General features: G+C 37.3%; 2 protein-coding genes across 3 annotated transcripts in view; both read left to right on the top strand.

Annotated features, from left to right (window-relative positions):
• LOC140166375 (uncharacterized) overlaps positions 1 to 9548 on the top strand; it is an 85152-nt gene extending 75604 nt beyond the window's left edge. For both annotated transcript variants that reach the window (XM_072189825.1, XM_072189826.1), the window contains exons 8-9: positions 3945 to 4038; positions 5200 to 9548. In XM_072189825.1, the coding sequence (XP_072045926.1) occupies positions 3945 to 4038; positions 5200 to 6196 (1091 nt within the window). In that variant the 3' untranslated portion in view covers positions 6197 to 9548. The remainder of the gene's footprint in view (positions 1 to 3944; positions 4039 to 5199) is intronic.
• A 4204-nt stretch (positions 9549 to 13752) lies between these two features.
• LOC140165410 (thyrotropin-releasing hormone receptor-like) lies at positions 13753 to 15210 on the top strand. Its single transcript, XM_072188717.1, has one exon. It carries the CDS (start codon positions 13795 to 13797, stop codon positions 15079 to 15081), a length of 1287 nt encoding a protein of 428 aa, XP_072044818.1. The 5' UTR covers positions 13753 to 13794; the 3' UTR covers positions 15082 to 15210.
• Positions 15211 to 18547: the final 3337 nt, after the last annotated feature.

Genomic DNA, 18547 nt, shown 5'->3' with positions numbered 1-18547 from the left:
CATCAGTACGACAGCAACTTAGCTCACTTCCGGTAATTTTTACCGGCGTGACCTCTGCTGTTACGTAACGCAATGTTGAAAATCAGGTGGCAAATACGGTTTTTCAGAAAACATCAAAAAAATGGAATACACGAGTCGTTCCTCCCTTCATTTCCATATTGAGCCCATAGATAAGATATGAAACATGAGTATACGGCAAAGAATAACGTGTAAAAGTTGAATTATTGTGGAAAAAATGAATGCTTTTGGAGCGCGAAGTAGCCTAAAAATGAGAGAAAATGCATGTCACGATCACTAAAATGGTTATATCTACAGCTTGGAGGAAACGCCGGTCTAATGCTTTTCTGTTATGATAAACATTAATTAACCAGAGCTTGTATTAAATTTTCAGCGAAAATGAGCGGTGGAATAACCTAGTCGTAGGTTAAAAAGTTGTGTTCCTTGAGTCCTCGTGTCGTAAGCGCACGTTGCAAGTGTCAAGATGCTTCACGAAATGGATCCCAGCCGGCGCAGTCTATTATGCATGTTATATTGATCAATATAGCAATTAAAAACGTCTATTGTTATATATTTTATTAATGTAAAATACTCTATTGTGTAACAAAATATTGTAGTCGTCAAAGAAGGTAGTATCATCTCATTTAACTGAAGTACAAGCAGTTTTAAAAAGACTGTTGTTGAGTGAGATACCGTGACATGTTGAACGAGAAATAAGATAGTAAAATAATACCCGTTGCAAGAACAAGATGCGATGGCTTAGTGGACAGAGCGAAGGTCTGCAGTGCGGAAGGTTGAGAGTTCGATTACCATCATGCTATTCTTAGAATTTTTCAGTTCGTGTTTCTTTCTTTTTTTCTCTCCCTTTGTCTTTAATAATATAGGCCTAATGAATGTCAGCTTGAAGGCCCACCTTTTTCATGATTTATTTCATATTTAGGCCTAATCCTACATTCGATTTGATATCTTTTTTAAAAATTGCATTTAAGTTCAGTAGCTTTCAATATGAAATAATTTCAAATAAAGTATGTCAAACTTAAGTAATTTTTAAGTTCAAGATTATATACTCGGAGTAGGCCTATCAAATAAAGGAACATCAACACAGATTTTCACTATTTTTTAATTGGACTAGACCCCTCCCCTATCGACAACATATTTTATGAGCTTTTATGCACACATATTAAATCACGAGATGCACGAATTTCAAACCTAATATTTTGCCATATTTGTCATTTTTACACAATGTCCAACTTACACCTCGGATTACACCTAATTGGAATCAGCCAAGTTCGTTTTCCAGATAGAGCAACTAACTTTGATGTCTTATTTAATCCCACATAGAACACCACAGTTAAGCGGTCAAGATATTTCTTCCTGACAGTTATTTATTAATATTATAAATATTGTTATCATTTTTGGAATAACAAAACTTCAAATTTGATAAAAATATGAAAACTAGGATTTTAAAAAATGAGTTAAAATAAAATCAAAAATCAAAGAGAGGTGCTAGCGGGGTTCGAACCAAGATCGAACTTCCAAATTTTTAATTTACCCCCGGTATTTACCACCAACCCATACCAGTGATTTGCTAGATACGGTAATAATAGCAATGTTATTCCCACTCATGGCTCACTCGTGAATTCTATTTTTGGAATGAATTAACACCGTCCAAATAATGCAACACAAACCTTTATGCTGACTTTAAAATTGTTTAAACGTTGGGAGTATTATTTTCAAGGTAAATAACCAACAATGGACAGTTGACAATGCAAGTTTCTTTGCAGGAAAAACATCGGCCTTACAATATATTGCGTGACAGTAGTCACGCACAAAGATAAACATTTCAACATGTTCAATATACGACTAAGAATATACCCCAACCAAAATTGATGAAAATTTTCAGGCAAGCTCACTTTAGTTATTCTATAACATGACACCCATTTTTGATTCCGGCGCTTTTTCTTGCTTGATGATATGAACATTTTTGTGTTCGTGACATGCAATTTTTCTCATTTTCCGAGCTACTTTGGACATGTTCAAGCTTCTTTATTGTCCATTTAATTCAACTTTTACAAGTTATTTGTTGCTTTACACAAATGTTTGATATCTTAATATATATAAATGGAGCAATATATGATATACGACATGTGTCTTCCATTTCTGGAGCTATTTTGATCAAACGTGTTTGCCGGCTAAAATTTCAACATTGCGTTACGTAACTCGAATTCACCAACCCGTATAAATTTTCTGTCGAACAAAAGAGGTCACGAAGTTGCCGTCGTACTGCCATCTAATCTTTAAAATTTGACGTTTAACTATACTCTTATACTGTCGGATTAATTAAATACCGGTCCGAATCAAAATATAAGCTTATCCAATTTAATTGGATCAAGTTTATATGCATTTAAGGCTATTGTTTAGTACAATTCTGGACTGTCATACTGCAGTTACTGTCCGTTTTCCTATACACAATACACAGTGCTCTTACCATTGACGCGTGACCTCTACAAATAGCGTACGTTAGAAGGGATTTGCCTAGTTAACGTCGCTGTGTGAAAAATAACCGGCCGATATTAAAAGTACTCTTCTAAATTCTAGAAAATATAGTTTTGTAACATGTCCTAAATTTTTAGCTAATTTAGATGTTTGGAAATATGCGTACTTTGGTGTTTTAGTGTATGTTATAGGTAATAGTACATTGCCTAATTAACGTCGCTGTGTGAAAAATAACCGGCCAATATTAAAAGTACTCTTCTAAAATTCTAGAAAATATAGTTTTGTAACATGTCCTAAATTTTTAGCTAATTTAGATGTTTGGGAATGTTCGTACTTTGGTGTTTTAGGAAGGATATGTAAACGACAGATAACACCAAAAAATATGAAGAAATTATTTCCAAACCGTGTTAAGTCAACAATCATTATGATGCTCATTTTCAAGAATACTGGTTAACAAAAAGCAGGCCATTGTCTCATTTCGTGAACAAAGGTACACATACCATTGTTTCCTTGCGTTTCCTTTATAATCGGTTACCCAACTGAAGCTATAAATGCCAGCTCATTGCGATACCGCACATACAAAACAGACACATGTGCACAACCAGAGAAGATCTGATTTAATCAGTTGAGCTGTTTTCAATGAGAATTATCTTGGTTTAATAGCTTTTAATGGGGTTTAAGTCCTGCAAAGGTCGCGGTAAATTCTACTGTAGACATGACTGCATCATGTATTTCTTTGACATGGATAAAGTGACATTTAGTTCAGATATAAGTGTTTGCCTTGTTATCCTCGCTAAGGCATACCACCTTGTATTTATATCACGCATTATTGTAGTCCGACGAGTAGGATCTGTTTTGTCACCAGACCATCTAGTTAGACGTAAGTAAGATTAACCGCGAAGGTTAGTGGACTTTTGCGGTTAATCTTTCTTGAGCGATCCTGCGGCCTTTTAGGTCTGATCAGAGTCAGAATAGATGGTCTTTTTAAAACAAAACAGGTCCTACCAGTCGGACTACATTATTGTACAAATAGATAACTGCAAGTCTCTCAACTGATGAAAAGGCAGATCCAAGAGGAAGCAAATGTGGACAAAAATCCTCCATGGCTGGTAAGGAGCTACACAAAATACAAGAAAGCTGACCTTGACGTTTGAACTGAACAAAACAAATGCATATTAAACTACACCGATTTTAAAGGTGTCTATGTGAGATTATACAACATTGGCTATTCCACTGCCCTTTGGAAGACATTACCTTAATCTTCCATACAGGGAGTGTGAATTGCAAATGGGGCTACCTGAATCAGTTACTCCATTTTTGAAGGCATGTATTCCATAGGGGGGTGACTTAATTTTAAATGGAATAGCCTTCTGCCTGCTTGACAAAATAATAGCTATTCTTAAATACTCAGAGTGACTTTATGTTATTTACCAATCTTTCTCTATTTACAGTGAGTTTGGTGGCTGTGTCTGTAGGACTCTTTGTTACTACAGTTGTTATGTTAATCGTGTCGTTAGTCATCCATGCACGAGTGTGCTCTAAAAGGTGAGTAATATTACGGGACAGACCGTTAGTCGGATCGATAGTCCCAACATTCGTTATAGTCCGAAAAGAAGGTTCGGTAGTCCGAGAAATAAAAAGGATTTGCTAGTCCGAAATTTAATTTGTTCGGCTTATAATTGGCGCAAAACATTAATCTCATAACATCGTGTATTGGTATAGTATGGCATACACGCAGCTGGGCACAGGCCGACTTACGCTAGTTGCGAGTTGTATAATCCGTTACTGACCATAGGCACAAAGTCTCATTTAGTCCTATAGCGCTATCGGTGCCCCGATAGGTACCGACGGTTCCTTCTATTGTACCCTGAACATTCGAAAAATGCTTTCGTTTTACTTTTTTATTTAAATGAAAAATGATAACACTATACAAATTTGAATTGTGAATTTGCGAGAGTGTAAGTTTAGAATTTATTCACTCGCGCCAATAGACATGTCAGACGCGCAATAACAAAAACCAAATAATGTTCGCAAAATACAACCCGAGCAAACTGCTTAGTGTCAGAGTTAGGTTATGGTACTAGCAAGCTTCGGACTAGCTACCCTTAGGACTACTGGGCCTTAGGACTAACGAGCCAGAGGACTAGCGGACCTTATGATTAACGGGTATAGACGTTTACGACATGCAAAAGTACCGCGCCAGATTCCTAAACTTCAAGTGTTTATTTTCATTAGTTTGGCTTAAATTCCATACATTCTTAAATGCTTATAACAACAAGTTTTAGATAATCTTGTGAGATAAATCAGTGAGATTGAGGAACCTATTCCAAAGTTGAGATGAAGGAAAAATTTAGCAGAATATATCCAGCTTTATTGATTTGATAAAAATGGACGTGACTCGACTCAATTAATAATTTCTCAATTTTCTAATTGTAGAATACGGGGCATCACTCTTATTACTAATACTACTTACTTACTATTCCTACTACCAAACCTAACCCTAACCTAATACTAACCCTGAACTCTTACTCTAATCCTAACCCCAAACCCTGACCCTAATTTGAGCGTGGTGCCCTATATTACGCCAATAGTAGATTTTTTGAAAAGGGAAATAGGTATTGTAAATCTACTAAACGTCTCGGTCATGTGAGACCATCATATATACCTCAATCATTTAAAACTATGTTATAATCTCCACATTTGCAGAAGCAAATACCCAGCCCATATCATCTACCACGGACCTGAGTTCTTCAACCGCGGAACCGACGGAGATCCAACTGGCTATATGACCTTGAATTTCAGAGATGGTATTTCCTCCCGATCAGGGACTGGGACCGGTACAGAAGTTCTCACGTTATCAGACAGACAAAGTGACCCTACACCTATTGATAGGAGCTCTTGGGAACAAGTAATCATGAGAGATATGATACCAGTAAGACGGGAAAGCAAGACGTTCCCGATTATGAAGGAAATTAAGCATTTACTTGAAGCAGTACATATGCGCCGTATTCGTACTTTATCTGCCCATTTATCAACGGCTGAAGTGGAGACATTGCGCAGACAATTTACGCCAGATAATACACAGGATACTACTCAAGATTCTGGAACACAAGAACATGATAGAACACGTTCAACTGTTGCATTAGATAGGACTGCCTCAAGTATACGTCCATTGAGTGAAATATCTGAGCATTTTTACTATAGCCTTTTCCCAGATCCTAACAAAAGACCAGATCTTGTACGACCCGATTCGGGTCTTTCAGGACTCGGTCAGTTCAATAACGGGTTCGATAGTGCAGATGGGGGATCACGTCCTACTACTGGTCCACATAGGAAGTTAGGTCGATCTGTTTCACGACCACTTTCGAGTCCGAACATGTCTGCACCACGTACATCGTCAGAGTCACGTCCGCGGAAAGACTCCCCAAAAGGTTCAGATTCTTCATCGCCAGAAGTAGCTCGTGGAATAAGGGGGAAGGAACATATTTATGGTAAAGCACGTCCACGACCAAAGTCTCCTGTGGATGATATAGAAATAATAGACGAAACGAAAGAAGAGGAGGAGCATGAAGTAACTGGTAATGGTGATCATGGTGAGGGCGGTGAAACAGGATCCTTAGCACCTGAGCAAACGGAAATGGTTGAAAATGAAATTTATGAACCGTATTCAGGAGACGTTGAATCGGATGCACAAAGCAATTGATTAATTGGTATTATGTGACTGTGCTCCCCAAGTAGTGTGTTTAATTATTTTTGAGGTACGCCCATGAAATTGCTTTTCAGGGATACATTTACGGCACAGAAGCTTGAGTTCGCAGCAGCAATTTCCAGAAATTGGGCCGATCATAATTGATTGACGGCGAGCTGTGACGGCTCATACAGGATTTACCGTTGTAAATGTCGATTTTGCTGTCGACTACTTGATTTTCGAGATCACTCAGCGCTCCACAGAGAGTGCAAATAGAGAAGAATTAATAAATTGTTGGGATATTTTCACAGTTTTTATACAATCTGTGCCAAAATTGTAAGTTGACCACATACGAGTGAATATTCATACGAAGTGGTAGATAAAAGAATGAAAGAGTTTAACTTCGACACTATACTATTTTTCGCTCACCTCCTACGTTTTTGCTAGGTCGCCTAGTATCTTCAGCAGATGGATATGCTGTAATGATTTTTGATGTAATACAAGGACTATCCCGATTGTTGACAAGATAGCCTATCATCATAGCATCACCATCTGCTGAAGACGCTAGTCGACCTAGCGAAAACGATCTGGCTAAGCGAAACTGACGCCACACTGCCAATCAAATGCCGTCATGGACTATATTGTAGACAACCTTAAGATATTATGCAGCATAACCATCTGCTGAAGACGCTGTCACCTAGCAAAAACGTTTTGATCACTATTTATTTCGCCATTAGAGAACTGTTGAGAACTCTTCAGTGTTTCCGGTAGTAGGTGTGCCTTGAAGATAAAAAACATTTAGAATCGTTATATAGTAACAACACCTATAATTAAAGACAGACGAAAAGACTAGTTTTACTAGCCCTGTTTTACCGCCGCATTCAGCAATTCATATCATTACGACACTTGTAAACAAACCGTACTCGAGTTTGATTGACATATGGTGTCAGACGCAAACTAGTCTTTATATCTCTTTCTTCCATTATAGTGCATTAAATTCACCAATTCAATCTAGTACTGTGCATTCTTGGCAACTCAAAGGATTATACTCTGCCATAAAATACAGACTGCGTGTATGAAAATGATTGGTACCCGTCCGTCAGTTTTGATGTCTATTAAAAACAACGCTTCGTTCAAATGCAACATTGAATCCTCTTGCAATGACCAGAGTTGGCAGTTTTATAACCTTTTACAATGTTGCTAGCGTTTGTCTATACCATGTTAGCTACATAATATTATGTTGCATTTTGGTATACCAATGGAAAATGGATACCAATCATTTTTATATCTCATTTGACAGCATCAGAAGAAAGCTCAAGTCTAAAGCACAAATATTATATAGTATAGTAAATAGTATTGCACATATATAGTAAAGACAATAGTAATATTGTCTTTATATAAAGTATAATAGTACTTAATTGGCAGCGTGTTCCAAATTTAGCACATTGGAATAATAAGTAGATCGACGAAAAATTAAGTTTTTCTCACAAACATGTCATAAGTATAATCAGATGCTACCAGAAGACAATGTGGTTTTGTTTAAAGTGCTGTGACGTAATTCGAATGTTTGGGCCCCGTGAACAGATATCGAATATCTCCATTCTGGACACCTTTTATAACATTTTCTTGTGTTTATTTCAAGCGTTGACATTTGACCTTGTGCAAAATAATACACATGGGACGGCTAGCAGTACGATTAATTCTTAAAAGAGAACCAATCGGAACAAACTTCAGGAGTGTATTGATTGTAAAGCATAATAATGCACTGGCGCACATTCCACGTACTACGCGCAGTGCTTTCGGACGCATTCGCGTCATGTAGGATTGATTTATTTTCCTTGCGGGTTGATGCATTTATATTTGCTCGTATTTCCCAACATTTTTAATGACAATTTTGTTATAGAAATATCCAAAATCACAGAATTTTATTCTCGTGTATGAAATTAGTTGTTGACAACCGTATTACTTGTTGTTCGTACATTAGACGCATCAACATCTCAGTACGCATGCATTACTGTGCACAAATTCACTCCCAACAAGTAATACACAGTTATTGGCCTATACTGCGCAACAAAGTAACCGAACACTTAAAACAAAAGCAAAATCTTAGAGACACTCAACCTAAAGTAATTATTAGATGAATAATCTTATCTTGGTCTGTGTATTTGATACCTCACACACCGACATCGCCTGGCTAATAATTATTTGGTGCAGCAGAGACATTAAAATGAATACACGGGATCGATACACGTGAATTGCTATGCACGAATTTGTTATCAGACGAAAATCTTCGGATACTGGGTTAGAAAATGATGAATATCTCCCGTAAATGAATTTTTCTCAAGAAACCAGATGTGGTCTCATACACTTGAAAATACGTGTTGAACAGATATTATAGTCGTTAGCGTGCGCTTTGAAAATTGGCCGTGCGCTTTGAACTCAAAATTTGACCAAAAATGTTATATTGCGTTGGTCCTGTATGGACTACAGCGCGCAGCAGGCTATAGCGGCACTCACTCAAGTGGAGACAGTATAACCATTGACCGCAATGTCGTATACAAGCTTGCTCACACAGCGAGAAATCAATTACCCCGTCTATTGTCAGTAGCCTTAGTCAGGTCACTTCGCTAATAATATGCATCTCATAAGGTCCGAATAAAATGGCCATGGGTGGCTGTGGATTCAACCTACCATGGCGATTTCTACTATGAAGATATCGGGGCGATGTCACTGTGCCTCATTTAGCACGGTGCGAATAAGATACCAAATTGAATAGAAAAGGAGAGCCCTTCAGGGTGATTCCTACCGGCTATTCTAACGGGCTCATTACAGCGTGACATATCAACACTCATGCACCTGCCGTGATTTCGTGTTTCGAGAGAAAAGTCTATGGAAATGTTGTCACTTTTGAAATGCTCTGACTCGTGTTTATTCAAATTGGTACAACTTAGGAAGTCGCATCGTACCGAATGAGGGATCAAAATACGCAGAACAAAATTCCCAAACAATTTACAACTTCATTTGGTTTAGTGTCTAAAATATTGATTTTGTTTTCGGATACATTTTGTGCGATGTATACAAATATTACATAGTACATTTAAAGAAGTCAATTTTTGTATACAATGTGTAATATTTTATGTAAGAAGAGTCATATTGATATGATGTATATAAGAAAACATGGTTTGTAATTATAAGTGGAATACAAAGAAAATGATATGTATATATTTGAAGGAAACTGTTTTTGTTTTTGTTTTTGTTGTTATGTTATCACTTACAAATGTCTTAAGAATAACCCACATTGGGTCAATGTGCTCCAATAAAATGATACTTGTTAATTTACATAGGTGAATGCAAGTTGAAGTCATACTAGAAAAAAAAAAATTGTCTTGCTGTGTTTGATTTAGTCATGCATTTTAAAAAGAAGACTTTCATCAGCAATACATCTGTAACAATTAACATCATGATGTCATATACATTAGGATCTATACAAGGTAGTCATTCGACATAACTGCTGTAACGTAACATTTATAACAAAATATTGTCAATAACTGCAAAATGAATCCTTCCCACAGCGCGTGAGGATCATCCACTAAATGGCAGAATGATTTTTTTGTAGTTATTCGCCGTAGTGATGATGTAACAGGATTAACTCCCATAGCAATAGATGAATACAATTTTTGAATATATCGCCATGCACTTCAAGCAGGTTGCGCAATAGACATCACAATATACACTCATCACCGGTGTATGTCAATCATAGATTGAAAACAATACCGCTCTTTTCAAAGATTCTAATCTTACAGGTGCGAGTGATCAGCATGATATTCTATAGAATTACGATCCAGGTCTTTATCCCTGTTCTTTGACACCTATGGTTTAAGGCATATGTACCGCGTGAACGTTGTAGTGCATGGCGATATATTCAAAAATCGTATTCATCTATTCACGAAGAACACTAGTCAGTCGATGGCTATTGTTAAACAAGACCCACTCAGTCACTTAAGTATGCGCTTGAAACGATCGAATTGGGTGTTGAAATTAGCAAAATATTTAGTTACACCTTTTCACTTCATAATTAATTTTCTCGGTCAAATGAAAAGCAATACTTTTCATTTCTTCGGTAAATGTCAGAAGAAAACTATAAGACTTGGTACTGTATATTTTTTTCAAACCCTAAAATTTAGCCTTCTAGTGTAAGATTTTCGATTTCCACAGGCTTCAACTTGCCCCGTGAGCTTTTTTGGGTCAACGGTTTTTGCTTTTCAAAGTAACTATAATTCGCTAACGAAAGATATTATTTCCCAGCTTTCTAAAGCACATCATATAAAGCTATATGTCATAGTTTTGTCAGAATATCGGTTTTGATTGCACCATTTTTCAATTCCGACCACCAATTTTGTCAAAATCAACTCGCGAATGTACCTATGGATGGATGATTTTTCAAGCCACAATATAAATATCGATTATTTCTGCTGGTTATATTAGAAATGAAAATGAAGTACTGGTTGGACATTTTTGGCAGTCGCAAGTGAAAAAAAAAGTGAAATCAAAACGGATATGCTGACAAAACTATAATTAATATAGACCCACACGATGTGCCTTACAGAGGTGGGATATATCTTAGCGAACTATATTAGTTTAAAACGCAAACAAAAATTAATTCCGAAAAAAGCTCACGGGCGAAGTTGAGGCCTGTAATAATCAAAAATCTTACACTGAAAGACACAATTTCATGTCTAATTTTAACGCCAAGATTTTTTTTTTTAAAGGTATACCCAAGGACTATGTTTTTAACTGACATTACTGAAGAAAAAAATTATTACTTTATATTTGACCGAGAAAAAGGTGTATCTCTGAATTTTGCTGATTTCAACATGTATCGATAGATTTTTAGCTCGACTATGCAGAACAAAGAAGCTATGGTTGTTAATTTTGTTACATCATCACTTCTACGGCGAATACGGTTTCAAACCGCAAACGCATGCCTTTTTTGCATTTGCCATGCGACCCCGACTATAATCCGCAACACGAAGAACCCAAAGTACTTAAAATGGGCTGTTAAAATATTGAAATCCATGCACCCCCTATGCAAGACTTGATCTTAATCTCCCACACAGGGGGTGGAGACTTCAAATCAGTGCCGTAGCTAGGGGTTGTGGCGCCCAGGGCTAAAGATACATAATGGCGCCCCTCTATGCCCATTTCTTGGAACAAGAGCGCGCGGAGCGCGCGAATATTTGCACAAATAGCGCCTATCACTCATTAATTTTGGTTATAATGAAGTTGAATATCGGTCTTAAATTGATCTTTCAAATGATTTTGACTTTCATCGCTAGGAGGGGCGCAGAATCGATGCTGAATTGGTAAATTCGGCGCCCCCTAAGGGTAAAGCCCAGGACATGTGCCCCCTGCCCCTCCCCGCACAGTGTCGACACCCTATATTATAAATATAAACTTAATACTCCGTTGGTGAGCGACGGGCGATTGGTATTTCACCGAACGCAAGAAAAGGAGTCCCATCTGATTGACTAGAAATCGATCGCTAGATAGCTCAGTGGTGGAGTACAAACTCAAAATGGAGAGATGTATTCAATTCGATTGAAATCAATATTCTATTATTGACGCAGATAAAGAAAGTGGTATAGTGTGTTGATATACGGTAGTACATTGTATAGACTTGTGCTTTAATATTCTGTACAGGTGTTCCTTTATATAATTGTAATTCTCAAACAGTTTAATATATCACAATTTTGACGAACGATTTCAAAATCGTTACGGATACAATGCAGTAAAATATATCCACAGCAAACAGCAATCCCCGCTAATTAGTGTATTGCGTTTCCAGTTAGTGTATTGGAAACAAAATCTGGGGTTTACCTGACAAAAATCGAATTTTCTTGTAATGGCAATATAATATGGGGTACTTGATCATGCGCAAATCGTAAAAACATAGATAAAAAATAGAAACTCTGTTGCAGGCTATGTGGTATCTCATATCGTGTGCATATGGTATGCTTAGCCTGAGTCGTTCGGCCTATCTCGAACAAAATCGCCATGCGTAGCTTTTGAAAAACGAGAGGATTCGATTTACTATCACGGCAATTTTTGACACGAAGATATAGGGATGATGACGCTGTGCCCCGTCGCGACGCGTCGCTACGCCACTGCTGCAAATGGGAGCCATCCATTCAGGCAACTCAATTTGCAATTCACACTCCCTGTGTGGAAGATTAAGTCTTCCATAGATGTATGGATGTCATATGGAATAGTCCAATGTAGCGTAGAGAGCCGCGGAATTGATGAAGCCGTCTGCTATCTCTGCCGGTTCGCGTGCTATGAAAATTAATTAAACCTTATTCGAAGTGGAACAAAAATGGTACGCAATATAGTTGATTGGGCTGAATTACGAAGTTAACTTCATTTCGCCATTCACGCTAGACATGCTAGAGTAAATTTCGTTCACCAATTTGGTCGTATTTGTTACTATTCTTTGCTACCGCGCTCCAATTCGTGGCGAGTTGTTTAGGGTGACGGTGATTAGTACATACCCACGTAGGGCTATTTTTGGAACTGCTTGGCATGACACTAAAGGTCCGTGCATACTACGCAGTACGTTGGATTAGGCACCACATCTTATTTGGTCCTAGCATTATCGGTGCCCGCTTTGGTACCGATGACTCTTTTTATCTTACCCTAGTGGTGAAATAAATGATTGTTTGAAGCATGATAATTAACATTTGCTTAGTGTTATCGTTATTCATTTGAATAAAAACGAAAGCACTATGCAAATGTTCAGGGTACGATAGAAAGAGCTGTCTATATTAGGGCACCAATAGCGCTATGAGACCAAAACAGACGTTTTACTTTACTAAATCAAAGCCAAAAGCCCCAATTTTTCTTGTCTGCGATGTACTTTGTGTAAATCAAACCTTGAATTGAAACAGTCTATTGTACAGTACATAATATTGATTAGAACCATGCGGGATATACAATTGCAAAATCGCTCAATTTATGTGCAGTTTTATGCAAACATGGCAAAGGTCCCACTTTTCTTTATTGTTCCTTGCGTTTGATACCGTATTTACGATACGCAAGAGATTCTACCGTCTTCACAATTCACGGAATTTCCACGATAATTGTATCAATTTCGTGACAAAATAATCACACCCTACACAACTTTAATACACTAAACTGAATCAATTACTAAATCCAAGGTATATCTTAAATCATTTCCACTACAAACAATAAATTGAAAGTTCTACAAACAAAGTTTAACAAATATAGTTACTTGGTCCTCGATCCTCAGTGATTAGTATTTGTCTTTTTTACGGGAAAAAGACACGATGAATCCACTTAAGTCATGACCATGATAATTATTGGTCATAGCTTTTGACTCATATAATTCGCCGTGAGCGTATCGTCGCAGTCAGTTATACTGATCACCCAAATCTACCAATACCAACGTTTCTTTTCGCAACTGCGCACATTTGGTCCAAGACGTAATAAAACATATAACGCTCTGAGAAGAACCAAGCTGTATCAGTAATAACTTACAACCGTGAGAAATCGCTCTTTTGAATTTATTTCCTCCGCATCTTTCGTTTGAAATAGCCATGGAAGTTACTCTAGATCCTTTGACCACTTACAATATGAACAAGTCATTGTTTGACTCTGAAAATGATTCGATGATGTATAGTGGAGATTCAGGTGTAGAAGGGGAAGTGATGCCTCACAACCCATGGCTTGATACATCGTGTTATGAAATGGTTGCAGCGGGGAAGTATCTCCCCGTTGATTTTTACTATTTTGTATCACCCGAGCTTCTGATCAATGTTGGGATATTCTACAAGCGTCACAACTATATCTTAAAGTTTTACGTGTCTCCTTTGATTGCGCTTTTGGGGATCCTGATGAACGGGTTATTTCTGTTTGTTTTGGCTCGCGTACGTGAAATGAAAACTGTAACAAATGTCTATTTAGCAAATCTGGCTGTTGCGGACATCATGTTTCTCGTCCTTTCTGCTGTTGATTTACTGCGAACATGGAACAGTAATCCTGGCATTCTGTTGCATTTTCCATACTATACAACAGCACAGTGCGTATCGTTTTCCCTGCTGATGAAACTGACCTTTTATGGATCGGTGTGCATGGTAACTCTTGTTACATTTGAAAGATACATGGCAATCTGTCATCCACTAAAGCATCGTATAGTTGTTGGTAAAAAATACACCATAAAGGTTACGGTTGTCACCTGGATGGCTGCTATTACGATGGGTTCTTTAAGTAGTATGATACACGTAAAATCGCAGTCATTGTGCATTCTCTGGCCGCCTGGACTGAAAGAAATGGCACGTTATCATATCGGTGATGTACAAACGTTTTGTTTTCCAATAGCGTATTCCTGGTTTAACGTTTCCTTTGGGATCCAATCATCATTTTTCGTCGTCAATTTGATTCTGAATATTGTATTGTACTCGTTGATCATCACGCGTCTCGGAAATCGCAATATCGGAGGCGAAGGAAGCCAAGAAAGGCAAAATGATGTGCAACGTGTACGAAATCAGGTGGCAAAAATGCTTATCATCAACGGCACGATATTCTTTATCTTGATGTTACCATATGAAATTCGCACCGCAGCAGAATTTGTCGGTGCTGTTACCAGGAATAAAGTTTTCATCTATCCTGTTGTGGTTCGAAACTTAGAGTTTTACGGGACTTGTCTCCGCTTCATCAACTCTTCACTCAATCCTCTTATATATGGACTGAGCAATCCGCGATACAGACAAGCTTATCGTAAAGCTTTTGGATGTAGTTTGAAGCAACTGAATGGTGGTATCAAAAATAAAGAAGAGGGTGCCACTGCGTCAACCACAGTAGATGAAAAAACTAATAAATTGTAGAGATTGTATATCGTGCACAAACACGCATCTGTTTTATCAAACCCCAACTGAAGAAAAATTATCATTCCTCATTCAAATGGAGTGAGAACATTAGAATAGGGTAGTCAGTGGGGTAGTGCAGTCTGTGCAGAATGAGGTATATTACAACATGATAAAACAAATTTTAACTTTTGGCCCCATTATGACCTTCGACCCTTCGTGGGAAGCACAGGGGCCATAGAAAAAAAAAAATGGAGCCAATTCTAGTTTTATCAATTGAGGTCTAAGGATGCCAAAAACATTGGTTCCACTAATGTATCAAAATAAATTAGATCCTAACTCAATAATCACCGGAGAGCGCCTTGTACTATGGCACCAAAATCAAGAAAGGAAAGCTGTTCTTTATGCCAAAGAATGACCCGTTTACCTAAATTCGTGAGTTATTTAAATTAAATATTCATTGATTATCAATTGATATTGAATTGTATAGATTTTATATAGGTTACCTCCACATTTGTATCTAAAGAAGAAGTAGTTAAATAATTGCCCTAGAAATCTATTCATTATTTATCTTAATTCCTGGTCCTATTCATTATTCTTATTCCTACTCGTATAAGAGTCCGTGTGAAGACAAAGGCTGACTAAATATGTTCGCACTTTTTAGGAGGTAAATATTTCAATACTGCTTTTTTTTTTTTAATTTGGTCCTAATATAATTATGTCGAACGTTAACAACAATATATTTCAAAATACAAATGAGTTCTTGTTGGTTCTGGGTATATGTTTTGCCCTATTTGCTTTCAGTTATTATCACATTACATATGGAAAGGTTTCTATACAAAAACGATTCTCTTATAAACCATCATGCCCACAGGTTCCACCTCGATACACCTGAGCACACATTTTCCTCCAAGAGCTTCCAAGCAGAGAACAACAAGCAGTGAATGTCTCCACCACAGTCTTTGATTACACTACACGGTTGAGTGCATAGAAATGTAGGGGCTATGAAGCTTCTTGCTAAAAAATGGCCCTCTATGATTGGTTTTTGTCGAAACCTCAAGTGTTCCCTTCATCCAATCAGAATTTTATTTTTTATATCAAACGAAAGCTAACACTTCCCCCTAAAAACACTTTTAGGCACTAGGTCAATAGATAACACAATTCAATGTTATAGCAAGGCGAATGTGGAAAATCTGTTGATAACTACCTATCCAAACACATTTTTTGACCAAAATGTAGGTTTTAAAAGTCAAAACCTTAAGGGCTGGGGTATGAACGTTTGGACAGTATTTATTTTGGGACATTAGAGCACATCAGACATATCGAATTGCATTCTGAATATGAAGAATGTCATTCTGATATCAAATAATTTTGATTTTTGAAATTCGCAATTTAATACACATTTTATGGCAAATCATTAAAATTGATATTTTTAATATTTAACAGTACTTGAAGTAAACTTTATAAATCTGATGATTTATACTTAAAGTGTATGTAGGTGGGATGAAAAGCCGACGATCAATTGAAAATTTGGACCTTTCGTATTGAAGATATGGATTTTTTCCCAAAACACCAAAAAAAAATTAGGTCTTTTGGGAAAAAATCCATATCTTCAATATGAAAGGTCAAAATTTTCAATTGACCGTCGGCTTTTCCTCCCTGCTACATACACTTTAAGAATATATCATTAGATTTATATAATTTACTTCGAGGACTGTTATATATCAAAAATTTGAAAAATATCACATTTTTATAATTTGTCATAAAATTTGTATTATATTGTGATTTAAAAAATGAAAATTATTTGATATCAGAAAGACATGCTTCGTATTCAGAATGCAATTCGATAGGTCTGAGGTGCTCTCATGTCCCACAAAAATACTGTCGAAACGCAATAAACGCTCATTTTGGATCCCTTAAGTGTTCCTTACAATATTTTTCAAATTTAATGACATTAAATAAAAAGCACACTTATATTGTCCATATACTAGAGTCACTAGAATGAGCAATAGTCAACTCTCTTTAAATTGCAAACCTTGTGCAAAAAGTTACTATTTTCGCCTGTTTTGTCATACGGTTGTAAATTCAATAAAGTATGACTTTTAACGGGTTATGTCAATATAAATCGACTTTCGAAAAGTTTTTTGATACATTCATTGATTTCTCAAAAAGTCAAAATCGCAGTTTAACAAATAACGGTTCAAATGAAAGCCATTATTGGGGGCTAATTGTTGTATCACTATGATAGGCCTGACACCAATATAAACACTTGTTTCGGTGACCCAAGTTCATGGTCATTTCTGCTCACGCACTTTGTTACAGAGGGCCTGGAATTTCATATTTCGGTTTCAGCGATTGCCCGAAAAAGGTGGTATGTTTTTGAAAAGCGTTTCCGCTTGGAATGTAGATAGTTATTGTTGCTATTACTCTTCGCGATTTTAATATATGCCCTCTTTAGCCGACAATTTTCAATGCATTTTACACAATAGATACGTCGCTTGCATAAATACCGCTATTTTTAACAGTATCGTTTTTGTTAACCAACATAACATCCAAAAGAGTTCTCAAGACTTTGATGAGACCATAGATACCAAATCGGACTACATGTGATGAACAGATTTTACACTAGAATCAAAAGAACCAGCGTAGGCCCTCTCAAAATGTACTTTTTTAAATATCGCGTTGTGATAAAATGACTGCCTTTTTCCTTGTTTTTTATAACAAGGAAAAGCTTTACTACCTCAAACTTCAAACGTAGTGCTGTCTCAGTGTCCGTTACTGGTTAGTATTATTCCGATTAAGCGATTTTCATGATTTAGGCCTACTTAGCCTACATTTGAGCAACTATTTGCCCACACCGTGTACGAATATATTCCAAATATGGCGCTGCATTCAGTATCACACTAACGACAAGGTTATACTAAGATGTGTAAGACTTTCTGACACTATATTCACGGTTGTTCTAATGGCTATTCAAACTTATGACAAATTTGGCTGGTTTGCGTTGTTCAATACCATTTCACCTAGTCTTGGTACCAGCCGGTTTGTGCTCCTCCGTCACTAACGGTGACGGAGGAGCACAAACTCGGCTGGTACTGAGACTTTTCACCCTGATGTGACAGTGACGTCACATCCGGGGTCACGTCAGTATAAAGCTGGTTTCCACAGAGGAGTAAGATATCTTACTCCTCTGTGCTGGTTTCATACTACCATGCCGGTTGCAATGAGCGGCGTTGCGCACGCGCATTGCATACAAACGGACACAATCAAGACTTGTCATTGGTTGAAACGCTCTGCCGCTTGCCGGGTGTTCGTGATCGCGCGCCATTATCGTGATGATCGGGGATTCCTTTTTTGTGATGTAGGCACCAGCCGAAATGTCTGTTTTCCAGAATGCAATGAACATAACTCTGTACTCCCCCGGGGAGATGATGTATTTTGCGACACTCATGGCGGGAAAGAGATATGAAACGAATTTTATTAGGCG

Source organism: Amphiura filiformis, chromosome 12 (genome assembly GCF_039555335.1).
Source record: "Amphiura filiformis chromosome 12, Afil_fr2py, whole genome shotgun sequence".
Taxonomy (NCBI): domain Eukaryota; kingdom Metazoa; phylum Echinodermata; class Ophiuroidea; order Amphilepidida; family Amphiuridae; genus Amphiura; species Amphiura filiformis.
The sequence above is the reverse complement of the archived record's forward strand: the minus strand, read 5'-3'. Positions and strand labels throughout refer to the sequence as shown.

Bases quoted from the DNA above. Each gene is read 5' to 3' on its own strand.
- LOC140165410 (XM_072188717.1), top strand. From the start codon at position 13,795: ATGGAAGTTACTCTAGATCCTTTGACCACTTACAATATGAACAAGTCA.